We start from the raw sequence: 18,129 nt of genomic DNA, 5'->3' as shown, positions 1-18,129 counted from the left end.
GTCGCTCCACAACGGTGCACCGAGTGCGAGTCCCTCATGCAATCATCGAGTCACCCCCTCCCCCCCTCAAATAACTGGCTCCAACGAAAACGAACAACTTCAGTAGGGCCATGGGCTAGCGCTCACCCAGCTTAAGTCTGAACAAAGCATTGATAACCCAGACATCACAAAAGTCCAACCTTCATGCAAGATAGTACATTGGCTCGCCTTGCACACACACACACACACACACACACACACACACACACACATACATACATACATACACAAAAAGGTACTCACTGAGGGCGGTGAGATTGATGAACTGAACGACGGCGCAGCCCTCGCGCACCTCGATGTAGGTGATCTCGCACTTGTAGACGGCCTCGTCCGCCACCCGCAAGTCGCGCAGTTTCAGCGTCGACTCGGTGCTGTTGGGCGAGTAGTTCAGCTCCGCCCTGAAACAGGTACACCAGACGTCACTGTGCCATCGTGCGCTGTGGACCAGTAACGAGGCTGGACAGGAGAAAGTTCTGGTTGAAGCTGTGAGCCAGAAACTTAGCAAGATGAATTGTATGTTGTACGTCACGGCGAAGTCCCACGACTTACCTTACAGCTCACTAACTTCACGAAATAAAGGTGACTCTTCAAAAATTGAATATTGAGGCTCATCAAGCAGCCTAACTTTCTGCACTTTTCCAGTATGTTATAATGTGATTTTTTTTTGTGTCGTAAGGTCGAGCGACGTGGCGCAGTGGTTAGCCCTTCAGACTCGCATTTGGCGGAGCAGCAGTGCAAATCCATGTCCGGCCATTCAGACTTAGGTTTTCCGTAATATTCCTGAATCGTTAAAGGCAAATTCCGTATCGTCGATGCCGGAAATTTAAACCTTCAATTTACTTCCGTTTTTTATTCCCTAAGAACTTAATAACAACACGCTTCAATATACCCAAGACTCCTTTCAGTTTTTAGTCATTTTGGATTCGATGTGTCTTTCCGACTGTCAGGTCCAGCAAACACGACTTCTTATAAATTCGCTTCTGATAGCGCGGAAAACTGGCAGGGTTTCTTCAAATATTCTCCGCCTTCAAAAAAACGGCTCTGAGCACTATGGGACTTAACATCTGAGGTCATCTGTCCCCTAGAACTTAGAACTACTTAAATCTAACTAACCTAAGGACATCACACACATCCATGCCCGAGGCAGAATTCGAACCTGCGGCCGTAACTCTCCGCTTTCACAAACTGCTTCATTACGACAACCTTAATTTGTAGAGGTGGTAATGGATTGTTTCTCCGATCTACGAAGGTCTTCCGAGAATAGAAGACGTGACAAGGGGGTTCGTCATTATAGATACAAAAGTATACTAATCAGTGAAAACACTGCTACCTAAATTTCAACTTCATATTATTACTGGAAATTAAAAGATATTCGCCCAGTGTTTTATAAGTGGTGTAGTATTGTATGCCAGTGAAGCGTGGGAACATTAAAAATAGATCGCCTCACAGAAAAGTGAAGCGTTCAGAAGACATGGTCGGAAGCCAGTGTAGTTTCGTAAACGTACACACCATCAGCGGGTATGTAAATGATTTGGCACTGAAATTCTCTGTGGCACGTGGTACGGCCACCAGAAGATATTAGTATTGTTTGTGCTTAGCGTTGTTACCAGGCACCTGGTACGGTATACAACTGGCGTGAACAGTATCAGATAATGAATGATCACCGCGAAAGATGAAGAAGTGCCGTGCACTCGTGTTAGACAGCACCGTCAGCACCTTACAGAGTCTCAAAGGAAGCTCGGTGTGAGTCTCCATTTGGCCAGCTGGTCGAATCGTGCAATATCCGGATTTGTGCGGCAAAAGGACGTGGTAGTGGCCCCGTGTTGGACTGCAGTGGAACGTCACGGCAGTCACATTCATCGTCAATTCGCTCACGTCTGACCGCCTCAAAGGTGAGGGCACTGAAAACATCGTAACCTCTGTACATATGCGCCTGCCATTCGAGAGCAGAAATGTACTCCTTGCAACATCCCATATCGCCCGCACCATTGATCAGAGCCCAGCAGCAGCTGGACTAATAAATTACCATCCCTTGCGTAAGCTGCCGTTCATACCGCGACATAAATGGCAGTGTTTGAGGTGGTGTGGTGACCGGTAAGCATGGACTGCGAATGAATAGCGTCGCATTGTGTTCAGGGGTGAATCGCTGTTCTGCACTGCTCTGGATGTCCACCGTCGGCGAGTATACTGGCGCTCTTGCGGGAGACCACATTCTTCCAGTATTTTTTTTGGAGAGGCACAGCGGTGTTAATCCTAGCGTCAAGGAGTGGAAATCTAGGGGTATGAATTCATGTCAAGGCTGGTAGTAACTGAGGGAACTCTGACGGCACAACGTCACTTCACAGACACTCTGCATCCTCATTATTACATTAACTCTCAAATGACAGTATACTGGAACCACATTTCAACAAGACAACGTAAGTAAAATTGGAAATTTGTGGTAAGTTCCTTTGGTACCAAACTGCTGAGGTCATAGGTCATCGGTGCCTAGGCTTGCACACTACTTAATCCAACTTAAACTAACGGGAAGGACAACACACGCACCGATGCCTGAGGGTGGATGGTTCAAATGGCTCTGAGCACTATGGGACTCAACTTCTGAGGTCATCAGTCCCCTAGAACTTAGAACTACTTAAACCTAACTAACCTAAGGACACCACACCTTTCTCATAGAAGCCAAACACCTTAACCGTTACGCTATCGCGGCCTTGATACCATCAAGGAAGTATTCAAGAAACACGCCACACGACTATACAGGAACTCGAGACGCTCGAACAATCCTTTCATCCTCACTCTGGGAAACTACGATCACAACCACAGGTGGAAACACAAGCGGCCAAAGACACTGCTAGCTAGGGCATAACCACCTATGGTAAACTAACATACGCAAACAGCGACAAACGCCGGTAAGCCCCTGCATATCAGCAACACTGACTGGCAACTACCAGCTGCTATTAGAGCCGACCAACAGGCCACAGCAGGGACACCGACGAGCTCGCCCACAGACGCACGAACAATCTGCCAACACTCCCTCACACTGTGCCTCCGGTATATGACCTATCGGACACAAGACCGATAACAAACCTAACTGTTGCAGGTTGCAGGACGCTGAACGAGGACTCTGTACCAGCACCCAGCGCCAGCCGCCGAGCAGCACAAACGCACAACGTCAAGGTATCGACATGCATGATACCCACTACTAACAAAGCCTATCCTTGCACAACCTATCGCAGGCAGCAAGACAACCGCTACTGCTCTTGCCGCCCGACCTAACTTTCGCAGAGGTTTTTTTCCCTTGGCTCTTGCTTTGGCACTTTTTTTCCTCTGCCCTTCAAACCGCTACCCTTCGTCAGATTTCGACCAATCTATCTCCAGATGAGCGCGTATTAATGGTTAATCCTAACCAGACGTACGCAAACATCGCAGTACCCACATCCTGAGACACCTCACTTTAGTGAATACTAACCCTTACGCAGAGATGGCAGTAGACCTTTTGTATTGGCCATCATGCCGGTGTGGGCGTGGAGGGGCTCCACCTCTTATAAAGGACACCACACACATCCATGCCCGAGGCAGGATTCGAACCTGCGACCGTAGCGGTCTCGCGGTTCCAGACTGTAGCGCCTAGAACCGCACGGCCACTCCGGACGGCCCTGAGGGTGGACTCGAACCTCCGACGACGGGGGGTAGGGGAGGGAGGGCCGCGAACCGTGGCCTCAGACCGCGAGGCGACGTCTGTCAGGAGCGGCACATCTCTCTAAGAACTGTCTACGTAATGCTGATGTACTCTTCGTGTGGCCACCAAGATCCCTAGGTCTGTCTCTGATAGCGCATGTGTTGGACCAGTCGAAGAACTCCGTCCTAAGGCCAGCATCCGGGATTACAAGTAGCAGTTGCAACAGATGTGGGTCAGCTTGCCGTAGGAGAGGATACAACGGCTTTATGACACCCTTCACAATCGATTCTGTACAAGCATTCAGGCAAGAAAAGTGGAGAACTTCCAGTGGATACATGTCTCAAGATATACATACCGAAGAATAAGAAGACGGAACACGTAGAGAGGGCCGTCCGAATTAATAAATCATTACGAACGAGTATAACTTTTTAATGCGTGCCGATACATCTGAGAATTACAGATAATGTACAAAAAAGCACCACATTTAGATTGTTGCGGGCACGGAGGTTAGTAGAGTTTTAGTCATTATCCTGAAAACCGTTGGAAGACTCGAAGCAGACTTTGGAAAATGATGATCCTGGGTTCTGATCTTGGCCACGTAGATCTCCAGATCACCATCCCACCCTTGGATTTCTTTTAATAGGGTTATATGAAAGACCTTACATATGTGACTTCTTAGCCACAAAAAAACTCCAGAGCTCAAAATGCGCATTTCTAATCTTCTGGCATCGGCGATTCCAAGTATGTTCCAGAACGTATGGTGTGAAATGGATTATCGCAAAGATGTGCGAGTGAGCAAGGAGGGTGAAACAGAAAACCTATAAAGCACATAAGAAACTGAACTTACTTTGACAGTCTCGACAATTTTTATCGATGTATTGCTGCGTTTTAAAAAGTTATAGCCGTTTGTATCAATTTATTTATTTTGAATTGCCCTGTGTGTAATTAAAATTGCTAAAAGCGCATCTTTTTTAATACGTTGGATAATACAGTATTTTGTATTACATTACGATTCAACAACTCAAAAACCATAGAATTAATTTATCTTGATTAAGAAAGTTTGTTATCGTTGTCCCATGTTATAAATGGGGAAGTGAAATCTTAACCTCATTCCAAAAGCAACTAAGTAGATGCTTTAGACAACCCAGATACGGCAATGGTCAACCATCCACATCAAGTTCTTTCCTATGGAGCTCGTAAGAACTACGCTACACTATTTTATATTATTAAGCAGCTAACCACAGTTTTCAGTTCAAACAACGAGAGCGCAGATGTAATTACACAGCTTAGGCCTCTTCAATTTAAGAGTTATTATGTAATTTATTCTTGTAGATATACTTGTGTATAGAAGTTAGTTGATTTATTATATACCATTTCTGTGGTCTGAGGCTGTAACATAAGGGGCAGTCAAAACTATACAGATGATAGAAAGGTAAGTAAAATGTTTAATATTTCAAAAGTAATTGACATAGACGTTAATACGTTCCATTGTTCGACAAGACAGTCAACGTGTCCATGGAAAAATGTTTGTATACACAGGCGTGCACATCTTCGTTCGAAGCAAATCGACGGAGGCGACCGTTTTCCTTCATAGCTTCAAAAATATGGAAGAGCATGGGGAGAGATACGGACTGTAGGCTTACTATCGAAACTTCTGAAGCGTTCGCAATAAGGTTGACAATGTGGGTTGGGATTATCCTGCAGCAGAATGATGCCGTCCATCAATATTCCTGGGCATCTGGACTTGATGATGCGCTTCTAGCTCTGCAAAGTGTCAACCGCTGTGCGTTCGCGTTTCGGAAAGCCCTTGAATCAAAGAAAATGGTCAGAAAGTTTCCTTTAATTTATGTCTATGGTCGCAAACTTTACCAGATTACTAGTTTCGGTCTATAATGACCACCATCAGATCCGTTTTATAAAAACAAAGTCCTAATGTACTGCAGCCATAGTGGCATCGTAAAATGTTAAATGCAAAATCAGCACCAGCATCGTCATATATATATGCACGAGTCACGTTGTCAGTACTGACACTATTTGACGATGATGGTGCTGATTCTGCATTTAACATTTGACGATGCCACTATGGGTGGAGTACATTAGGACTTTGTTTTTATAAAACATATCTGTTGATGGCCATTATAAACCGAAACCGGTAATCTGTTGACAAAAAGTTTGTGACCATAGACGTAAATTAAAGGAAACTTATTGTATATACGGGTCACTGTTTTATTCGTGACAGTGTCGGAGCTTGTGAAAATGGTCAGCATGGCTTTCCCGGAGAGGGCGTACCTGTTGTTTCGCCTACCCTACAGAAGTTCCGCTGGGAAGCCCTAACACATTTTTCATACAGTCCATATCTCTCCTCACGCGATTTCCATATTTTCGCAGCCCTGAAGAAATATATTCATCTCCGTCGACTTGCTACGCACGAAGAGATGCACGCCCGCGTACAAACTTGGTTCCGTGGGCAACTCCAAACATTTTTCCTTAGACACACTGACCGTCTTGTCTCACAGTAGAATAAATGTATTAAAAGTTAATAGCGATTACTTTTGAAACAATAAACAGTTTTATTATATCGCTTTGCAGTCCGTCCGCCGTCTGTATGTCTGTCTCTCTGTCCAACTGTTAAGTAGCCTTTTTCTCAGGAGCGAATAGACGTACCAAGTTCATATTTATGTCAGATATTAAGGACTATGGTCTCTTGGCGGTGTAAACATTTGAAGCTTGTAAATCATTGTAGTCACATGATACGGCGATTTATGATACACATTTTGGTACTGGGAAACTCACTCATGGAAACCACAGGGTACTTTCCGTTGACCTGGAATCATGAAACATGGCACGATTTTCACAGCAGAAGTAAAGGAAAAAATCCGAAAATTGTTAATTTGTCATTGTTGTTGTTGTGGTGGTGATGCAGCTCTCCATGCTACTCTATCCTGTGCAAGCTTCATCTTCCAGTAGCTATTGCAACCTACATCCTTCTGAATCTGCTTAGTGTATTCATCTCTTGGTCTCCCTCTACGATTTTTACCCTCCACGCTGCCCTCCAATACTAAATTGGTGATCCCTTGATGCCTCAGAACATGTCCTACCAACCGATCCCTTCTTTGTGTCAAGTTGTGGCACAAACTCCTCTTCTCCCCAATTCTATTCAATACCTCCTCATTAGTTATGTGATCTACCCATCTAATCTTCAGCATTCTTCCGTAGCACCACATTTCGAAAGCTTCTATTCTCTTCTTGTCCAAACTATTTATCGTCCATGTTTCACTTCCATACCTGGCTACACTCCATACAAATACTTTTAGAAACGACTTCCTCACACTTAAATCTATACTCGATGTTCACAAATTTCTCTTCTTCAGAAAGGCTTTCCCTGCCATTGCCATTGTACATTTTATATCCTCTCTACTTCGACCATCAGCGGTTATTTTCCTACCAAAATAGCAAAACTCCTTTACTACTTTAAGTGTCTCATTTCCTAATCTAATTCCCTCAGCATCACCCGAGTTAACTCGACTACATTCCATTGTCCTCGTTTTGCTTTTGTTGATGTTCATCTTATATCCCCTTTTCAAGACACTGTCCATTCCGTTCAACTGCTCTTCCAAGTCCTTTGCTGTCTCTGACAGAACTACAATGTCATCGGTGAACCTCAAAGTTTTAATTTCTTCTCCATGGATTTTAATACCTACTCCGAATTTTTCTTTTGTTTCCTTTACTGCTTGCTCAATATACAGATTGAACAACATCGGGGAGAGGCTACAACCCTCTCTCACTCCCTTCCCAACCACTGCTTTCATGTCCCTCGACTCTTATAACTGCCATTTGCTTTCTGTACAAATTGTAAATAGCCTGTCGCTCCCTGTATTTTACCCCTGCCACCTTTAGAATCTGAAAGAGAGTATTCCACTCAACATTGTCAAAAGCTTTCTCTAAGTCTACAAATGCTAGGAACGTAGGTTTGCCTTTCCTTAATGTTTCTTCTAAGATAAGTCGTAAGGTCAGTATTGCCTCACGTGTTTGTAATAATAGAACACAAAAAAAATTTCTTTTATCACTTGTTATTAGACTTCAAACTTGAAATTAAAACGTTATCGCCAGTCTTGGAATCCCTGGGAACCTATATCTTGCCAATATCAATGTCTATAATAGGCAAGAAATCGTCAACATCTTGGAATTCCAGAATGGATAAGTAATCTATATACGTAATTAAATTTCCACTGCGCGAGTCTCCTCGCGCTTGGCCCCTTTTTTCCATCTGTCTCATTTGACTTCCCTCATATATAATGAAAATACTACGATATGCTCAGTGCGCCGTCGCTAATGACGTTGTCCTCTACAGGCTGCCAAGCCCTAATCTGCCTTCCTTTTCAGAGCGCTAATAACCTCTCACTTGAGCGCCTTAAATCCACAAACGCTCACTCTTTCCTTCCGTTTTTCTCACCGCTCAGCGCTAAAGACTACACGGCACTTATTGAGTCCCGTAATTCGCGTCACAAAAGATACATTCAGTAGTGCACAGTCGTCCGGTTCGGTGCGGGACTGTGGGCGCTATTGTGATCGGCGGCGCGGGGCGCAGCCATCTCTCGCCGGAGTACGGCAGTCCATCTGGCGGCTGTCGGGCAGGGAGCAGCCGGCAAGACGGAACGGCAGGAGAAAGCGACCACAAAGGCGGCGCGGAGTGCGCCCGCCACAGTCGCCGACGACGAGATGGCCCGCCACTCTCCGTCACAATGCCGGCCATTTGACAACGTCAGCGGGCCGCGCCGCGGGATCCGCAAATTGAGCCGGCGGGCTCGCCTTTGATTACGTCACTCGGCGAGCGTGGAATAATTGGTGCCGGGGAGACGGACGCGGCGCCGGCGCTGACTTGTAAATGAGCGGCCATCGATGCCGGGGCAGGGCCGAGGCCGGTGCTTTGTGATGCTAATCGCTGACCTGAGGAGGCAAATGACCCGCGCCTACCTGCCAGCCGCCAGATGCGACGAAGAAACATCGCCTACCAGCTTGCTGCCAGAAAGTGGAGGGAGGTGGGGGATCGTGGACGAGGTAGCGTAGCGTTGACTCGCTCAATCCAGATTTTAATTGTTGTTGTTGTTGTGGTCTTCAGTCCTGAGACTGGTTTGATACAGCTCTCCATGCTACTCTATCCTGTGCAAGCTTCTTCATCTCCCAGTACCTACTGCAACCTACATCCTTCTGAATATGCTTAGTGTATTCATCTCTTGGTCTCCCTCTACGATTTTTACCCTCCACGCTGCCCTCCAATACTAAATTTGTGATCCCTTGATGCCTCAAAACATGTCCTACCAACCGGTCCCTTCTTCTTGTCAAGTTGTGCCAGAAACTCCTCTTCTCCCCAATTCTGTCCAATACCTCCTCATTAGTTATGTGATCTACCCATCTAATCTTCAGCATTCTTCTGTAGCACCACATTTCGAAAGCTTCTATTCTCTTCTGGTCTAAACTATTTATCGTCCATGTTTCACTTCCATACATGGCTACACAACATACAAATACATTCAGAAACGACTTCCTGGCACTTAAATCTATACTCGATGTTAACACATTTCTCTTCTTCAGAAGCGCTTTCCTTGCCATTGCTAGTCTACATTTTATATCCTCTCTACTTCGACCATCATCAGTTATTTTGCTCCCCACATAGCAACACTCCTTTCCTACTTTAAGTGTCTCATTTCCTAATCTTATTTCCTCAGCATCACCCGACTTAATTCGACTGCATTCCATTATCCTCATTTTGCTTTTGTTGATGTTCATCTTATATCCTCCTTTCAAGACACTGTCCATTTTAATTAAGAGAGTGTTTTTACCAACATTAGGCCTGATGCATTTGGCTACCGTGAAAGTACAGGACATGCACATGAAACTTTTCTGATATCCAAATATATTTAGAACATTGTCAAGTGCGAGTAGGACTCGCGCACTGAGATTTCTGTACATACATAACCAGTTAATCCATCCTGGGTGCAGAGAATCTCAACGATTTTTGCTTGTTATCGATACTAGAAAGTATTCTGGTCCTGAAAATTCTAAATTGTATCAAAATGTTTGCTGTAATTCTTCAGACTAGCCTGGACACCCAAAATCAAGCGAGTAGGGGACTTCAGTTTATACGAGGGTGAATCAAATCAAAACCTTAGATTTGTAATAACAAATCGAAATTTCGCGCCGTTATCCTGTAAGTTGGTAAGCGTGCTACAAACAGCGTGCAGAATGGCTTGTAGGTGGCAGTGTGGTTCAGATGCACACATACCGTCGCAGAATCAGTATAAGGATGGCCGCCCCACTTGCGACTTGCACCAGGGAAGAACAGCGTTCTGCTATTCGGTTTTTGCGTAGGGAAGGTGTGAAACATATTGAAATTCATCGACGAATGAAGGTTCAGTACGGTGATGCATGTTTGTCACAGCCGCAATTCTACGAATGGAGTAGGAAGTACGCAAATGGTGTGACTTTAGTGGAAGATGCTGCTCGTCCAGGTCAGGCACAACGAGTTGTAACTCCACAGAACATTGCAGCAGTCGGAGCCATAGTGAAGGAAAACCGCCGAGTGACACTGAATGACATTGCAGCATGTTTGCAGATTAGTCATGGGTCAGCACACCACACTGTGCTTAAGTGTCTGCAACATGGGTGCCACGGCAGCTGACTTCTGAAATGAGACAACGACGTGTCGATACTTGTGAAGAAATTCTTCGGCACTTTGAAGGAAAACGTGAGGGCTTCCTTGCAAGAATCGTTACTGGGGACGAAACCTGGGTTCACTTCCACCAACCGGAAACGACGAAAGCGAGCAAGGAATGGTGCCATTCCTCATCACCAAAACCAAAGAAGTTTCGAACAGAACCATCATCAGGGAAGGTTATGCTCTCTTTTGGAACGAAAAAGGCGCCATTTTGGAGCATTGCATGCCTTGAGGGACCACTGTCGCAAGTGCATCACACACAGATCTCCTAAAAAATCATCTGCGGCCTGGAATCAAATCAAAGCGACGTGGATTGCTGTCAGCAGGTGTATTTTTCCACCATGACTATGCAAGGGCCCACACTGCCCGTACAACAGTTGCAACACTCAGAGACCTGCATTTTGAGTGTCTTCCTCATCCACCATACTCACCAGACCTTACCCCAAGTGATTTCCATATGTTTGGACCACTCAAAGACGCAATGGGAGGAAAAAAGTTCCGTTATGGTGAAAAGGTACGCCACGCGGTGCATGAGTGGTTGTGCGGATTACCAAAAGAATTTTTTTCTAAATAAATTTATGCACTTTGTAAGCGCTGGAGGACTTGCATTGAGCGTGGGGGAGATTATGTTGAAAAGTGATACAGCTTCGTACCACTTGTGCACAATAAATAATATTTAAAAAAATATTTAAGGTCTTCATTTGACTCACCCTCGTATATGTAGAGTAACAAGATTTAACAAAACATTTTTCTTTTGTTACTAAAATATGATCAAAGTTTAATTTTTATGTCTGCATACAATAATGTTCGTCTATTACACCTTCGGCGTGTGATCAATGTAATGTATGTTCAAATGACAAAACTTTATTCTTTAGGTGATAAAATTACAATTTAACAAGTTTCAGATTTTTTTTTTTTTTTTTTGCTCTACTTGTACAGTAATTACCAAATCTTTACAATATCTGGTTTATTTTCTTACAGATGTTACATAATTAAAATCTTTTCATCAATAATAAAACACAAATAAACAAGTTACATACTCTCAAAAGTATTTTGTTAAAACTAAACAGAAGAAAAGCAATAATGAAGTGTTTACTCATGATTTTCTTGGCTTAATTCTTGGTTGCATAGCCTCTTGAGTGTACTACTGCAGCACACCTGAATGGTATTTTGTGACTCAAGCCTGGAGAGCCATTGCTCACACAAGTCTTTCTAGAAAGCCTCCTTGTTGGTTCAGTTTTGTTGGCTAACGCTTCAATCTAGCTCACCCCAAAGATGTTCTATGGTGTTTTAAGTCTGGACTTTGGCTTGGCCATTCGAATACTTCTACTTTGTGCTGTTTCAGAACTGTATTCACAGGGCCATGAATCCGCTTCGAATCGTTGTCATGCTGGAATTGCCAATTACAAGGCGTATTTCGTCTTCCGTAAGGTATCATATTGTCTATTAATATTTCACCCTATTTCAGACTATCCATTACCCCACGAATTTCGACGAGAGGACTTGCACCACTTCGTGAGAAACAGCCCCACTTCCACCTCCATTGCTTCATTATGGGTACTTGGTACTTTCTGTCATTCCTCCTGTTCTTCGGCCGTCGAACATGCTGTATCCCGTCTGAAAAGAAGATCTCCGTAGGATTTTTGAGCAGCCTTAGAGGTCCACATCACGTACTTCGTAGCAAACTACAGTCTATCCTTCCGATTTTTCGCACTTACCTTAGGTTTTCGAGAAAAGTCGCCTGCCATTCAGATAAACAGCTGCTAAGCGATGGTTAACTGTCGAAGCACAGACCCTCATCCAGTGTTTTACCTGTAGATCATCACCAACTGCCCAGCCTGATTTTTTGGGATCAATTATCGATTGCCATAGGATGATCCTAACTTCTTTTTAGGTGGTTTTTCGGAGCCGACAACTTGGTGCATTGTTCTCTATCGCCCCTTGCTCTTTCTGAAGCCGGGTCCAGACACTCACAAGCTGTTGTGAGATGACAAACATCTTCGCAACGAAGCACTGAGTTTGTCTTTGACTCAGTGCTGTTAAGACAACTTGTCTGCAATCTATTGAATATTCTTTAGTTTTAGGCATTGCTGCAGGTAAATAGAAATACTGTAATTAAATTTCCTTTATGCAATTAGATTTTTTGCATTCTTCCCATTTTTGTGTGTAATATTGAAACAGTAACAAATAATGTAGTTCATGAAATAAGTTCGTGGCTTGTGGAAAATAATTTGATGCTAAATCACAGTATGACTCAGTTTTTACAGTTTCTAACTCACAATTCAACAAGAACCGATATTTTGATCAGACAGAATAAGCATATTATAAGCAACACGGAACAGTTCAAGTTCCTAGGCGTTCGGACAGATAGCAAGCTGTTGTGGAAAGCCCATGCCCAGGATCTTGTTCAGAAGCTAAATGCTCCTTTATTTACCATTAGAACAGTATCTGAAATAAGTGACACTTCAACACGAAAAGTAGTCTACTTCGCACATTTTCATACGCTTATGTCGTACGGTATTATTTTTTGGGGTAATTCTTCTGATTCAAAAAGGGTATTTTTGGCTCAAAAACAGACTGTTCGAGCTATACGTGGTGTAAGTTTGAGAACCTCTTGTCGACCCCTATTCAAAAATCTAGGAATTCTGACATTGCCCTCACAGTATGTACTTTCTTTAATGTCGTTTGTTGTTAGCAATATTAGCCTATTCCCAAGAGTTTGCAGCTTTCACTCAGTTAATACTAGGCAGAAATCAAATCTGCATTTAGAATGCACTTCCTTGACTCTTGTGCAGGAAGGAGTGCAGTATTCTGCTGCATCCATTTTCAATAAGCTACCACAAGAACTCAAAAATCTTAGCAGTAGCCCAAACTCTTTTAAGTCTAAACTGAAGAGTTTCCTCATGGCTCACTCCTATTCTGTCGAGGAGCTCCTGGAAGAGCTAAAAAATTAAGCAAATTCCAGTGTTACATTGTTGATTTTCTTCATTTAAACTTACGACTTGTCACCTGAATATGTTTTTTTATATTTCATTTTATCTGTTTCTAATATCGTGTTATAATTTCATGTATTGACTCGTTCCATGACCATGGAGACTTCTCCTTAATTTGGTCCCACGGAACAATAAATAAATAAATAAAAATACAAAACACACTTGGAAACACTGTTTACGGTTTAAGTCCGTGCTTACCTGCGCTCAGCAATCAATATATGTAACCGCAGCGAGGTCAAGCTGTCTTCTGTCTGAACCACCCTTTCGTTTTGATTCCGCGTATAGACATACATGCTTACCAACCTACTACTTCAAGTACAAAATAGTTTTGAGTGATAATGTTTGAGCTTTGACTGTACGTGTCTTGATGATCTCTGCAGAAGAATAGTGAATACAATAATTACCTCAGACATGTTTGTGCACATATCTGTTGAGACAGAGTATCATCTAGACATTATACGGTTTACGAAAGGAGCCCGTGTAGAAAGGCATTGATTTTTTGTACAAAACTTCGAGTAACTGTATTGGCAACCCGGGAGGTTTCATGTGGAAATCTGTATTTCAACTCGTTTCATCACATCTCGCGTCGTTTCATCAAAAACAGACTTTAATTTGGTAGTACCTTTCTGTCTCTGAGCTTGGGCATACTGAACATTGGCATAGTAAGACCTAAGTGACGTAACCACACTGTAGTAATGTAATATTCGTCAATAAATGACATAAAATAATTATCCGGGCCTGTGATCATCATATGATTAAAATAATTACTCGTCTTGACAACTTTCATGTTTTATAGACTTTCCACCTCAACGCGCATTGGTACAGTCTACCATCGGAAATTAGAGATTCTGGTTGCAGCTTAAGCTCAAGCTCGTTAACATTATAAAATATGAAAGCGATCAAGACGGAATATTATTCTAATAAGGATATCTTTGGTCTATGTTTCCAGTGCGTTCAGCGAACGCGCAGATGATAAGCCATACGGATCTGCTTCGTCGGACTGTAAACTTCGTGAGATGAGCGGAATAGTGACGCGCCGACGAGTTGCAGTATTAAAGCGCCCAGTTCGATTATTTGCTTCTGATGGTTCCTGCTGTTTCCAAAATTTATTAATACGTACGAGCAAATATTTCCGTCAGCAAACTTGGCAACAACTCCGTCCATCGTGTAAGGGAGAGACAAATATGCGGTCCGTCGTCTACGAGAGACAGAACAGTCTATTTTACATTACCTCCTCTTCTTCTTATTCTTCTTCTTCTTCTTCCTTTCCCTGGCCTTATCCCTCTCTTCACAATGTCAGCACGTTAATCTGGATTTGGCAATCTTGCTGGTAGAGTGTGCCGGTGCCCTTTCAATCGCCCCCCCCCCCCCTCCCCTCCGCGACGGAATGTATGTACCCCATCTGTTTGTGGTTAGTGTTATCCCGTGCGATAGTCTAAGAACGTATTCGAAATGTTTGCGAACAATGTAACTGAGCCTGGACGTGAGTACCATCCGCGTATTAGCGTAGTCGGGTATGGGAAACCGCATAAAAACCACATCCAGGCGGGTCGGCAAAACGACAATCGTTGGTAATCCGCCGGGAGGATTCGAATGGCTCCTACGTGGCTACGCGAATTCCGGAATCAGCATGTTAATCCGCTGGCTATCTGGACAGTTCATTTCAGCGCTGATTCCTTGACCTTTGAGTCGCTTGTTTTCCTATTTACCTGTAATTTTCATGCTCCTTTTGAAACAGTTAGTTCCATATATAGTTCATATTTTCGTCATACAGAGAGAACACGTCGACAGGACTTCAAGACTAATGGCTAGGTTCAGCTCAGCTCCTGCTTTAATAAATAAAAAAAATTATTTATGTTAGCTTCATTTTAATAATCTGATTCAGATGATTCACTTAAAATTTACTGTTTCTCTTCTTTTGGTTGTAGGCACATGATGCATCTCCCTTCATTATATAGTTCCTTGAGTTTTTGTGTTATGCCACCATAATGAAGGGGAAACATCTAAGAGCAGGTTCCTGAATTCAACAGTGACACGATCGTTGCGTTTCCAGGAGGTGCCAGTCGTCTGTCCAGTGTTGTCCTTGGACACACCACCGTCGCCACGACTCTCCCTGCTGCCGCGTCCGGGGAAACGGCAACAATGTTCGCCATGCTGATAGTGCATGGTGCTCCAGACGTCGTCGCAGCGTGCGTGTGGATACTCGACTCGAAGGAAACACGCTCGATTTCTGTTTAAAGGTACGTGACGTGACTGTAGAATCCCGCACGGCCAAGCGAACAATATGTATGGCCTCTCGGGCGCTACTCACGTGCGACTGTTGCGATCCTGAAGGGTGTTATCTTTGGTCCTCTTCAACCCATCCAGTCCATATTCGGATCGAGTAATTGAACCTGACAAATGCGAGTAGCAATATAGTGGAACGATGAACCACTGAAATGTTGATTTTTTGAATAATTAATAAAATATGCCTCAAGCGCTTTATTAATACTAAAAGACTTAAAAAATAAATTTTCTCTGCGCAAATAAATCTGTAAAGTAAAGAGAAAAGGTCATAATTTAAAATAAAAATATATTTTATATTGCTCATATAAAAATGTCCCAGAGAAATGTTTATACAAAGAAAATTGATAAAAGACGTTCTGTAAAGTAAATTGAAGGCAGTCGCCGTAATTTGTTTCGACTGTATAAAAGCAGGAGTTGTGATGATCCTTCTCTCCCTCTCTTGTTTGTTTTTGATTGCTGTTTCACAAAATGTAAGTGTTGCTCTCGTATCCGTAACATTTCGTGAAATAATTACGTCAATTTAATGATAACAGCCGCGTCTGAACCCAAGAAACCTACTTTCCTCTACCATTAAGGTCACATCTGATTTTACTATGTTGCATTTTAGAACCTTTTCAGGTTGCAGCGGAGGAGATTTGCCGACGAATTGTTTGGTGGCCATAGCTGAACTATACTAGTAGTCAATCGGCATTTATTTTATCAAACTTTTATTTCAGCGTCTCTGAGATCTCTTTTATCGATCTTTTCTATCAGTATCGGGGCAATGTAATAACGGAAACTAGCGTAATTTTGAGATCGGCCACTGGCCTCTAAAGAATGCTGTCGGTCAACGTTCTTGTCGGTCTGATGGGAGTCTGATGCTGTATGGCCGAATGCAAATTCATCATTAAGCAAGTAAAAATTTTCTATGCACCATTTCAAAAGGTTTGCCACCAGCAGGCGTGATTAAAAAATTATAATTTTTTTTAAAAAAATCAGAAATATTATACCACAGTCCAGAGAGCCACGACCCGGCCGCTGTCGAATCTCGACAAGTGCCATTAAGACGTTTCTCTTTCTTACACGAGACATCGCACGATCTTCTCACACACAATCAACATCCAAATAATATTTCTGAATGAGAAACACGCAGCTTAATCTAACCTCACACACAGAATGCACCTGGTGTTATTCCCGGTTGTGTTGAAATGCTAAAGTTTACATGTATGTATGGTCTCTCGGGTGCTAGTCACGTGGGACTGTTGCAATCCTGTAGGGTGTTAACTTTGGTCCTCTTGAACCCATCCAGTCCATATTCGGATCGAGTCATTGAACCTGACAAATGTGAGCAGCAATATAGTGGAACGATGAACAACCTAAATCAGGCATGTACGACTGGGATACAAAGAGAAAGCAGGGATAGCAACCGGCTATTACAAAGAAATCCATTGAAATAAGCATTCACGAGAATCTTGTCAGTTGGGACGGTAGATACGAACGGAGTGCGGCAAGGAACCACGTGTTAGCGGCAATAAGACGAGAGCATGTCCAGAACCGTACAGCACGAAAGACGAATCAGGAATGCCCAGAGAGAGATGCGAACGGCGCACCCCAATCCCGACCACTGCAACATCACTCCCCTCCCGCCCACGGTTGGACAGCACCCAGCCGCTCGCAGCCAGGTGGTAGGGGGCCCATCGCTAGTATAAATATTTTGACTTTCGCAATATCTCGACACATCACCACTGCCACCAGATTTTAAACCCGAGACCTTTTCATCGATCACTCTTATGAGTGTCAACCATGGTAACTGCTGTTACCGAGGTCGCAGGAGACTCTCGAAACCTCTCCCGTGCAAAATGTGTTCGGTCGGTTCCCATTCAGAGGAGCTTCCTTCCTTCATCGGTAATGTTAAGCAACGGTTGCAGAAGCAAAGATAAAGCTTTTACAGAAGTTTCTGATCTTGGCTAAGCGTTGTCAGCAGTCGCTCCTCAGGACATTATGAACTAAATAAAAGTGGCACGAGTTCCCACCAGGAGGCAGCACCAATTACAATACTGTAATCACGACAGCAGAGAAAGTACCAAAAGAAAATTCTATTAGTGAGACAAAAGCTAGTTACTCGGTACACAAAGAGTAGACTGGCTTGAAGGTCTCACGTCGAATAGTTTTAAAGAGAACTCTTCCGGATAAGAGGGACTATAGAATGGAGAGTAGGGTTTGAAAGTGGGCTGTATGATGTTTTGGATCAGAAAGTTTTGGCACAAAGCAGTCACATTTTGTACATCTGCACTATAATTCTTTTTCCGATGGATAGTTACCAGTTTTTTAATCGCCACGAAATGATAGCTGTTCCTGAACTTCAATGAGAAAGACAAGATGTGATTAGACAATGACATGAGACTTGATAACGTATGGATGGTGGTTTCCTGCAGCTTATG

The 18,129-nt window shown here is 43.4% G+C and overlaps 1 protein-coding gene across 1 annotated transcript in view; it reads right to left on the bottom strand.

Annotated features, from left to right (window-relative positions):
- The window catches only part of LOC126484696 (hemicentin-1), a 1,211,236-nt gene that overhangs the window by 949,280 nt on the left and 243,827 nt on the right, over nt 1–18,129 (bottom strand). Inside the window, exon 5 of the mRNA XM_050108292.1 lies at nt 283–437. Within this exon, the coding sequence (XP_049964249.1) occupies nt 283–437 (155 nt within the window). The remainder of the gene's footprint in view (nt 1–282; nt 438–18,129) is intronic.

This window comes from Schistocerca serialis, chromosome 6, assembly GCF_023864345.2.
Source record: "Schistocerca serialis cubense isolate TAMUIC-IGC-003099 chromosome 6, iqSchSeri2.2, whole genome shotgun sequence".
Classification (NCBI taxonomy): domain Eukaryota; kingdom Metazoa; phylum Arthropoda; class Insecta; order Orthoptera; family Acrididae; genus Schistocerca; species Schistocerca serialis.
This window is presented reverse-complemented; position numbering and strand designations above follow the sequence as displayed.